This window comes from Tachysurus fulvidraco, chromosome 3, assembly GCF_022655615.1.
Source record: "Tachysurus fulvidraco isolate hzauxx_2018 chromosome 3, HZAU_PFXX_2.0, whole genome shotgun sequence".
NCBI lineage: Eukaryota > Metazoa > Chordata > Actinopteri > Siluriformes > Bagridae > Tachysurus > Tachysurus fulvidraco.
This window is the reverse complement of record NC_062520.1, coordinates 26,097,206-26,108,129: the sequence shown is the minus strand read 5'-3', so window position 1 is coordinate 26,108,129 and position 10,924 is coordinate 26,097,206. Positions and strand designations below refer to the sequence as shown.

Genomic DNA, 10,924 nt, shown 5'->3' with positions numbered 1-10,924 from the left:
GTAAAGTACAGATACGTGAAATTTCTACTTAAGTACAGTAACGAAGTATTTGTACTCTGTTACATTACCACACTCTTGGTAGGTACCCACTACTGGCCTAACAAGACTTGCTGTTTTGGAGATGCTCTGATGCAGTTGTCTCGCCTTCACAATTCGGCTCCTGTCAGAGTCACTCAAATCTTTCTGCTCGCCCTTTTTTCTATCTCCCAACTGATTGTTCACTTGCTGCCTAATATATCCCACCCCTTGACAAATGCCACTTTAAGGAGATAATCAATGCTATTTAATTCAGCTCTCAATGGTTTTAACATTATTACTGATGGTGTATATTGTCAATTAAATAAGTGTGCACTCCTTCACTCCTACTGTTAAGATATACATCTAAATTCTTAATTATAAATTATGTTTATGCAGTGGAACATCCAAAAGAAATTATCCAGAAATGACACACAGAACAGTAATAAATGCTTAGTATCTTTTTATTCATCTACAAGTACAATAGGTAGTGTATTTCTCTGTGCAAAGCCAGGAGTTACAAACATACAGTGCTGTCATGATCAAGAAAATTGTTATCACAAATCAAAAATTACATATTTTCTTTTTTATCTATCGACTGTGAATCCATACAGTAGAGTTCAGTGATGTTTGCCTTTTCCCTTCTCCTTGCCGTATTTCTTAATGAAGTAGCCATCGGAAAGTTTAGCAATACACTGGCTAAACTCTTTGAAGGACACCTGGCCATCACGGTTTTTATCTATTCCTTCCAGGGCTTCTTTGACAGCTTCTTGGTCCACTTTATCCTGAGCAAGAGGGGAGGGATATGATAGTGTAAATGTTTATGTTACAAATGCTTATCATATAGCCAACTATCTCGTTTTCATACAAACTCTGTACACATCTTTGCATAGAACCATTTGATGAAGACATTACAATAAAGCACACGTATATTTTTAATGGAATTATTTGTAAGATATTGTTTTAATGGGATAGTTTGGAAAGAATGCACTGAGAAATATTATGCACAGAGATTTGACACGTCACACCCAGAAAAAAAAAGTTTGGAGTGTGTGATGTATAGTAGCAAGGGCCTGAGTCACACAGGGAAAACATTTACTACTATATATATTACTATATAACCAGACTTTACTGTGAAGCATGCAGGACTTTAGATATGTGCATGCTATGCATTTTTAATGTGAAAATGTTAAGTGGTCAGTAACACTAGCGGGTTCAGAGTTTTTGTCATTACTTGAAGGTTTGCATGGACCAAATGAATCTTCCAACTATCTGATGATAAGCCATTTGACCATTTTTAGGCCTGGAGCCTTAAGTTTGACACACAGGTTCAAAACAGTATAAAAAAAAGTATCTAAACCTCCGATTCATTCTGGCTGTGTACTGTATGCTCTGTGTTTAATCTTCAAAGTACATTGTAAAATTTATGCTTTCCTCTGTCTCTCTCACCCGAAACTCAGGGCTACTCAGTTGACTCTTTATCAGTGTACCGAGCTCTGCATTACTAAGCTTCCGTTTGTCTTCATCTGTTCCAGCACACTCCTCAAACACCTCCACTATGGCTACAATGGCTTTTTCCAGTTTAGACATGACTGAGAGAGAGAGAGAGAGAGAGAGAGAGAGAGAGAGAGAGAGAGAGAGAGAGAGAGAGAGAGAGAGAGAGAGAGAGACGATTAGATGTTCACAATATTAACTGTATTATGATGAAGCTGTCCAGAGAATAAATTATACCATTGCATGCACACACACACACACACACACACACACACACACACACACACACACACACACACACACACACAAAATTCAATTCGATACACTTAAATTATTTTTAGTTATATATGTAAACTAAAGAGCTATATCAATTCTTACAGCATTACCAAACTGACTAAAAATGAGGAACCTACAATCCCCATATTTCCTCCAATCATAAAGCTTTGTAACATTTTCATGAAGATTTTATTTCAGTTATGTTTTGATGGAAATGCTAAACCCAGTACTACTTATTTAACGTTAAAGAAGCTCACCTGTATGTTTGTAGACCCTGCAGGTATCTCAGATGAAGACTGACTGAAGAGTGCTGATGAATTTATTGCCTTTCTTCCAGCTGTGATTCATGCTTGGAAGATGTCTGATTGGCTACTCACAGACAACGTTTCCGCCCTTAATCATTCTCAATGATTTAATGCCTTAGGTGTAATTGATATTGATATTTCAAAGTGTGCTTTGTTAAGGAATTAACAAAAAAACTATAATATAACATATTTAATGTCTATGTATTTCATCCTTTTGTTTTGTTTCACCTACTTATTTGCATGTGGAGAAGGGTGTGGTGTCATTTATTCGCTCAATACACATCCTTGACTCATCATAGGCAAAATACAATCCGTTAACACCCTGCAGTTTCACATCTATGATCACATACAAATATTACATCCTCATGATGCATGTTCAACATCATGTCTTTGTCATATTTTTTAAATGGCTAGTGAGCTGCAAAGTAAACCAAGAATACTATATTAACATTTTACTGTAGGTTTGCAATAAAATGGAAGTGAACATATAAGACAAAAAAGGGGAAATAGACAGGGTCAAAAACAGAGTATAGGAAGATTAAAAGGAATGTATTATACAAGTGGTGAAGGTATTAAAACTTGTCTGAGCCAGCTGCTCTCTCTGTCTAATAGTGTTTTGTTCTGACACTATTATTAACTCCTCAGTACCCTTGTTTCCACACGCACTGTGTCATTTGTGCAAAACAAGAGCATTTTATTAGCCCTGAAAGTAAAACTCTTCCATTGCCTGAAACAATCCTTAATGCCATATCAAACAATCATTTCAAATTGATATTTGAATAAGCAATAAACAGTTTTTGCTGATCTCTGGAAGCTCTTTAAACAAAATATGTTCCTTCTGTGTCACTGTGTGTTTTTATTTTGTTCAGAATCTTGGTTTAAATCAAATATATGCAAAATTACTCTAATATTGAGGGAACAACATTGGTTCCAATTTGGCAATTTCCCTTTCCTTTTCTTCTGGATAATCCTTGAAATTAGCCAGCTTCAATCATGAAAAGATTAGAAAAATCTGCAAATCTTTCCCTCCTACACCTATAACTAGTAAAATTGTAGACAAATTTGGTGCTCATGTTCACATAGTCCCCAGTCCAGACAATTTATTCAGTCCAAATCTTTAGTAGAACTCTGTGCTTGTTTCTAGTCACTGCTTATCACTAGTGGAGTTTGTGACTGTCAGATGTAGGCCATTTTATTTACCATGGGAACTCACCACTGTTTTCTCATTGTCAGAGTGTACATTCCCCCCAGCACTAAAGTTAAAGAGGCACTATGTGAGCTTTATGGGGCTATTAGCGATCTGCAGAATGTTCACCCCGACGGGTACTGTATTATTGCTGAAGGTTTCATTCATGCAAATCTCAGATCAGTGCTCCCTAAATTCCATCAGTATGTGGACTTTGCTACAGGAGGGGCGAACATGCTGGATCTTGTTTACACAAACATCCCCGGCGCATATCGAGCAGAGCCCCGCCCCCACCTCAGCATACTAGACCACTCGTCTAAACCGTTTCTGAAGCAGTTTAAAACCTGGCCACAAGGATCCACCTCTGCTGGTCAGGATTGTTTTGAATGTACTGCCTTTAACATCTTCAGGGAGGCTGCAACTAAAGGTGATTCCATCAACCTGGAGGAGTACACTGCATCAGTGACCAGCTACATCGGCAAGTGCATTGATGACCATCACCACACAATCCAACCAGAAGCTGTGGATGTCTGCAAAGGTGCATGCGCTCCTGACGTCTAGAGACTCCACCTCCAGACCAGGGGACAAGGTGGCCTTAAGAACAGCAAGGGCCAAACTGTCCTGCTGTATGATGGGTATTTTAGACATGAGTTTGTGAGTTTTCTTTGTTAATGTCTTTGGCTAGATCAAAAGGTCTCCAAAACCATTCTGACCATTTTGGGTCAAAGAGCTAACCTCCAGACTTAGTTTACTGGCGGTGAGTGTAGGATTCAATTATTAGCTATAGAAAAGCATAGTTCTGTGGCTTACTGAAATATTTTCATATAATATAAGCATTTGAGCATCTGTTCATGTTCTCAGAATAGCAGAGAGATCAAGTAAAGTAGAATAACAGGGAATGCAATAAGGGAAAACCACTTACACAAAAAGGTTAAGGCCTTGTTTGTACATGTGAACTGCAAGCAGTTATGTACACACCTTCGGCCACACCTTTAGAAATCACAAGAGCCGTGTAAATGGAAACATTGCAGATAAATTTGCATATTATCCAAATATTATATTTGCTTCATTCTTTTTACTTTTTTTTCTTACTTAGTAGTGTTTAATGGCACATATGAAAGTAGAAACTCAGGGTTTTAAGATTGTCAAGTTTAAAAGTATTCCTCTTTTACTTATACTACTAGGGGTAATATATGCTCAGAAGAGTTAAATTAAAAAGGATCTTTAACGTAAATGGTGATATTAAACCCAGTTGCTCTCTGAAATGCCAAATGCTTGTTCATAAGCATCTTTAACCATCTTCTTATGTATGGTTAACCAACCACTTAAAGTCTGTGCAGGGTTGTAAGGTAAAAACCATCAAAAACCAAAATTGTACTAAATACCTTTATATCACACATGTGGTGATAAAGTAATTCATTTGTTTATACTGACTGAAATGCAGTGTTGGGCAGTAACGCGTTACTGTAATGCAGTTACTTTTGACAGTAACTAATACTCTAATGCATTATTTTTTTAATAAAGTAACTCCGTTAACGTTACCGTATGGTGTGTTTGTCCGTTACTTTTTTAAATTAATTTGTTTTGGCTGAAGTGTAGCCTACAGCCTAACCTGTTTACAGCAGCAACACATTGTAGGATTGGTGGAAGTCAACCACTGTAAACACGAAGACACCGCACTGTGGGTGTGTTTCCGTTTATTCAAGTATGTGCGACAGTAATGGCGAGTCAAGGCGAGAGGAAGACGAGTTTCTCAAAGTGGAAATATGCTCATTATTTCTTTAAAAAACTAACTAAAAACATTTAACAGTAATGTATTACTTTAGGGTGTAAGTAATCAACAACGTAATTGAGTAACTTTTTGAATGAAGTAACTAGTAACTGTAACTAGTTACTATTTCTTAGTAACTAGCACAATAGTGCTGAAATGTCTTATAATGTGTGATGTTAGAATAGATAACAAAATCCTGATAGTATGAACAGGTACTATCTTTCTTTCAGGTATTATCTTTACACTGCTTTCAGGCTCCTCTCTAAAGTATGGGATGCAACCACTAGTAATGCTAGAAAATGCAAGTTTCAGGTCCGTGGAAAGGTGATGTTTGTATACGGCCCAGAAAAGCCTTTTTAGTTTGCATATACCTGCTCAAACAGGGCTACATTTATGTTAAGGATTCATTCTCAAGCGGGAGCCTTTGAGGCACAAAGCCATTGTGTGTAACACTGCAGTGCACAATCCCAAAGACAGAGAGAGCATTGCTCAAGAGGGCCAGGTTAGGTAAGACAACAAATGATTCATCTATTCATTGTGAGCAGACTACCCTTCTTTAAAGGCACAAACTCACTAAGCAAAGAATTAACAACTAAACCTTTCACCCTTCATAACACAATGCAGCAAGAGAAAAGAAGACATCTGGTCATGAATGTTTGGAAACATCTCTTCAGAAGCCACTAACTGCAAACAATGATCAAGAACAGGGGCTGGACTCTTACTGAACAGAAATATAGTCATGTCTATGAGTAATCAAACAGTGAGACAATATTTAATTCTTTTGCCTCTGTACCCCACCACAATGGATTTGAAATTAAGCAAGACTTTCAGCATTAAGGGGTTTAATAAAAAAATTGCATTCATTTTTTAAGAATTACAGCATCACAGTTAAGATACACATGCAAGTGTACAGTATTTTATTTAGCGTATATGAACAAGGTCATGAACATATTCACATTCACTCATAAACCTTCCCTGCATGAAATATGCATATACTCACTATATGCAAATACATGGTAGTGCTAATGCTTTATGCATCTTATCAATAGTCCTAAAATATACACTGGATGGAGTATATCATTTAATGGCGTATATAGTAACCAACAATTTTTTCAAGAGGAAAACAAATAAAAATTTTACACTATAAATGCGCATGCTCTAGAGTGAGCAAAATGACAATGGAATGAGTCACATAGAAAAATCCCTCACTATTACTGTTGCTATAGTAACCTTCCTCTGGTGCCCAGTCCTGTTGTGCTGTATGGGTGGATTATGATGTCAATATAGTAACAAAAGAGTGTCAAAACATTGACAGAAAAAAGAGTGAATTTGAATATAAGAAATGTTGTGTATACTATCTTGAATATGCAAATAAATGCTTAACATGAGCATAAAAAAGCCAGACCAGTTTTCAGCAGGTTTAGTAATTACAGTGGCTTTATAGTATTGTTTAGTGTTCTCAGGGGAGCAAATGACAGTGATTAGGTTTGACACTGTAAATTTAAAAGTTGTTCCAGCTCCGATTGTCTTCCGTGTCATGAAGATTTTGGATCTTCACTGAGATAAGGCCAACCATGTGAGGATCTTGAGACATCTAGAGATGTACCAGCTCCTGATGGATTCTGTTTCATGACATATTTGGACATTCTAAAAGGAGATGTCAACTACATGTGGTCTTTTAGGACAAAAACCTACTCATCAATACAACATTTGTCAGACTGTATATTTATAATCACACCCTCCAGTGTCACTCAAATGAAGATGGGTTCCTCTTTGAGTCTGGTACCTCTATGGGTTTCTTCCTTTACCATCCTCGCCACAGTTGCCTCAGTCACCTCAGGCTTGCTCATTGGGGAAACATACAAACACGTTTAAATATAAGTCTAATATTAATCTTACTTTTTTGTATTACATTAATCTTTATATGAACTTTTTGTTTTAGGTTTATGTTCTGTAAAGCTGCTTTGATACAATGTCCATTGTTAAAAGCGTGTAATAGAAAATGTTGTGAATAACAAAAATGAACATTGAACATTATGTACCAGACACTCACACACCAAAAACTAGGAACTGCAAAAAATAACAAAGGGGAACTGAACGGTTTCCAGTTTCACTAGGCCAGGGGTCGGCAACCTTAAACACTCACAGAGCCATTTGGACCTGTTTCCCTCAAAAAAAAAAAAAAACACAGGGAGCCACAAAACCATTTTGACATCCAAAATGAAGATAACACTGCATATATCTTTTTTTTTTTACCTTTATGAAAAGCATAGAAATAACTGTAGTGTGTTGCATTTATGAAATCAATGAACTGCTACCGAGTAAACAAAATTTTATTTCTGCAAGGAAACAAAAATATTTAAACATTTTGAACTAACCTGAACAGAAAAGAAGCTTAGTTGAAGGCTAGTTTCAAATAAAATGACTTAGGTTGGGACAGACTGACTTCACACTTGCAAGTGTATTGAATAAAGAAGTTTGATATTCCACAGGACTCTGCGTTCTTCTCTGCAACTTAGGAAAAGTTCACTTGAACTATTATCTTTGATTAATAGAATAGAATTTCCACAAGTGCTGTACAAATAAATTTGAATTTGTTTTTATAGTCGTGACTGAATTTTAATATTTAAACATCATGCAGTTAATTTTTTTCCCCTGTTTCTCTCATCTGGAATTCAGAGCTGCTCAGCTGACCCTTTGTCAGACCACATACTCAACTTGGTTTTTTTTCTGTTCTAGCATTGTCCTCAAACACCTCCAACATAGCAACAATGCCTTCTCCAGATAAAACATAAATGAAAGAAAACAGAATTAAAGTAAGACACAATATTAAGCAGAAACACTTTCACTAGTGGTCTCATTGTTGCATGCTATTGCTTGTACTGTAGCTTGATATAATGATAGTTATATATATTGTATATTGTCTCAATAATTTGTATGTTTGTGATTGTTCCGGTTTGTGTGGGTGATTAATTTGTCTGGGTGGTAAATTTCTGAATAAATTTTTTCTATATTGTTACCAATTACATTAAAATCTTTTGAAAAGCACAATCTATTAAACTAATTGCTTGTGTTAGTTATTTAACAGACAGCCTATTGAGTACATATTTTATAGCTTTCTGAGAACCACTGGACTAAAGCAGACTTTCTGACTCTTAAAACCATTTGTTTAGCTGAAAACAAGTTTACAGAATCAGAATCAGAATCAGCTTTATTGCCAGGCATGTTTTCACATGTGAGGAATTTGTTTTAGTTACATAATTATATTTGCATATAAGAAAGAGGTTGTGGATTATTTGCCACACCAACTTAATTTATTTATTTGATAGTATGAAATGAAAGCATTCATCCTCTTAACAAATATCAAACAAGGTTAGAGTTAAATTCTTGTGAGCTCCCAGTAAGGACACTGTGTTGAGTCAAATAAACACTAATCCAAAATTAATCATTTTGATTTTTATCTAATTTAAACAGCAAAGTGAACAAAGAAAAAGCCCCATTCACACAGTCTTTTGTTGACATCTGGTGCTCAGTTACTTGGACTTATTTATTACAAACTAATCAAAGAAATTACAGATGAAACTGCATGAAAATGATGATTGCATGAAAATGATGGGCTACTGCATGAGGAGAGCTGAGAAGGGCCATAGAAGAATAACCAGACTGCAACAAGACCAGTAGCTACACCAGTTTCCATATGTAACCCGGTTCAGCTCCTGTCAGAGTCACTCAGATCTTTCTGCTTGCTCTTTTTTGTATCTCCCAACTGATTGTTCACTTGCTGCCTAATATATCCCACCCCTTGACAAATGCCACTGTAAGGAGATAATCAATGCTATTTACTTCAGCTCTCAATGGTTTTAACGTTATTACTGATGGTGTATATTGTCAATTAAATAAGTGTGCACTCCTTCACTTCTGCTGTTAAGATTTAGATTTAAATTCTTAATTATAAATTATGTTTATGCAGTGGAACATCCAAAAGAAATTATCCAGAAATGACACACAAAACAGTAATAAATGTTTAGTATCTTTTTATTCATCTACAAGTACAATAGGTAGTGTATTTCTCTGTGCAAAGCCAGGAGTTACAAACATACAGTGCTGTCATGATCAAGAAAATTGTTATCACAAATCAAATATTACATATTTTCTTTTTATCTATCGACTGTGAATCCATACAGTAGAGTTCAGTGATGTTTGCCTTTTCCCTTCTCCTTGCCGTACTTCTTAATGAAGTAGCCATTGGAAAGTTTAGCAATACACTGGCTAAACTCTTTGAAGGACACCTGGCCATCACGGTTTTTATCTATTCCTTCCAGGGCTTCTTTGACAGCTTCTTGGTCCACTTTATCCTGAGCAAGAGGGGAGGGATATGATAGTGTAAATGTTTATGTTACAAATGCTTATCATATAGCCAACTATCTTATACAATCTGTGCACATCTTTGCATTGAACCATTTGATGAAGCCATAACAATGAAGCACACACATATATTTTTAATGGAATTATTTGTAAAGGGTTGTTTTAATGGGATAGTTTGGAAAGAATGCACCGAGAAATGTTATGCACAAAGATTCGACACATAGATATGACTGTCAGATTTCTCTGTCTCTCTCACCCGAAACTCAGGGCTGCTCAGTTGACTCTTTATCAGAGTACTGAGCTCTGCATTACTCAGCTTCTTTTTGTCGTCATCTGTTCCAGCACACTCCTCAAACACCTCCACTATAGCTACAATGGCTTTTTCCAGTTTAGACATGACTGAGAGAGAGAGAGAGAGAGAGAGAGAGAGAGAGAGAGAGAGAGAGAGAGAGAGAGAGAGAGAGAGAGAGAGATGATTAGATGTTCACAATATTAACTGTATTATGATGAAGTGAAGTGAAGTGAAGTGACATACGGCTAAGTACGGTGACCCATACTCAGAATTCTACCATTGCATGCACACACACACACACACACACACACACACACACACACACACACACACACACACACACCAACAACAACAACAACCACAACAACAACAACCAAAGATAACGATACACTTAAATTATTTTTAGTTATATATACTAAAACTAAACTATAAACTAAAGAGGTATATCAATTCTTACAGCATTACAAAACTGACTAAAAAATGAGGAAACTACAATCCCCATATTTCCTCCAATCATAAAGCTTTATAACATTTTCATGAAGATTTTATTTCAGTTATGTTTTGATGGAAATGCTAAACCCAGTACTACTTATTTAATGTTAAAGAAGCTCACCTGTATGTTTGTAGACTCCGCAGGTATCTCAGATGAAGACTGACTGAAGAGTGCTGATGAATTTATTGCCTTTCTTCCAGCTGTGATTCATGCTTGGAAGATGTCTGATTGGTTCCTCACAGACAACTTTTCCGCCCTTAATCATGCTCAACACAGATAACCGAAGGATGCAAGTTTAATGCCTTAGGTGTAAATCAGGTTTTTCAAGATCAAATGAATGGATGAATGATAAGATACTTCCAAGTGTGCTTTGTTAAGGAATTAAAAATAAACAAATTATATATTTTAAAGATTAAATGCAAAGCAAGAATTCCCTGCTTCCTTTCTTGCTTTCTACATTTGAATTTCATCTGCTATTGCATTTTTTCCCCCATCACTTCTTATCTGAAGACAGAAATATCACTTTCTTTGAGTGTAAGCCATTCTTAATGTATCAAATTTTAATCTAATCTAAACTCAAGAAATGATGCAACTGTAAAATTAAGCACCCATTAGAATAAAACTGCTATGTGCACATTGAAATCTACCCCTAACTTTAATATCCCCCTGGATAGACTGGTTCCCTGCATCCAAAAAAAAAATGATGGCTAGATGGATGAATATCTGT

At 36.1% G+C, this 10,924-nt stretch overlaps 2 protein-coding genes across 2 annotated transcripts; both read right to left on the bottom strand.

The window, feature by feature from the left end:
* Positions 1–461: 461 nt before the first annotated feature.
* Positions 462–2,191, bottom strand: LOC113646793 (protein S100-B-like). The gene is made up of 3 exons (XM_027153277.2): positions 2,043–2,191; positions 1,465–1,607; positions 462–800 (listed from the first exon to the last, which is right to left on the bottom strand). The coding sequence occupies exons 2-3, from the start codon at positions 1,603–1,605 to the stop codon at positions 636–638; spliced, it is 306 nt and encodes a 101-aa protein (XP_027009078.1). The 5' UTR covers positions 1,606–1,607; positions 2,043–2,191; the 3' UTR covers positions 462–635.
* Positions 2,192–9,064: 6,873 nt separating this feature from the next.
* On the bottom strand, positions 9,065–10,471 carry LOC113646779 (protein S100-B-like). The gene is made up of 3 exons (XM_027153275.2): positions 10,318–10,471; positions 9,669–9,811; positions 9,065–9,402 (listed from the first exon to the last, which is right to left on the bottom strand). Exons 2-3 carry the CDS (start codon positions 9,807–9,809, stop codon positions 9,238–9,240), a joined length of 306 nt encoding a protein of 101 aa, XP_027009076.1. The 5' UTR covers positions 9,810–9,811; positions 10,318–10,471; the 3' UTR covers positions 9,065–9,237.
* Positions 10,472–10,924: the final 453 nt, after the last annotated feature.

Bases quoted from the DNA above. Each gene is read 5' to 3' on its own strand.
- LOC113646793 (XM_027153277.2), bottom strand. From the start codon at position 1,605: ATGTCTAAACTGGAAAAAGCCATTGTAGCCATAGTGGAGGTGTTTGAG. The intron at 801-1,464 runs GTGAGAGAGACA...CCTCTTGCTCAG, and splicing joins TGAGTAGCCCTGAGTTTCGG to GATAAAGTGGACCAAGAAGC.
- LOC113646779 (XM_027153275.2), bottom strand. From the start codon at position 9,809: ATGTCTAAACTGGAAAAAGCCATTGTAGCTATAGTGGAGGTGTTTGAG. The intron at 9,403-9,668 runs GTGAGAGAGACA...CCTCTTGCTCAG, and splicing joins TGAGCAGCCCTGAGTTTCGG to GATAAAGTGGACCAAGAAGC.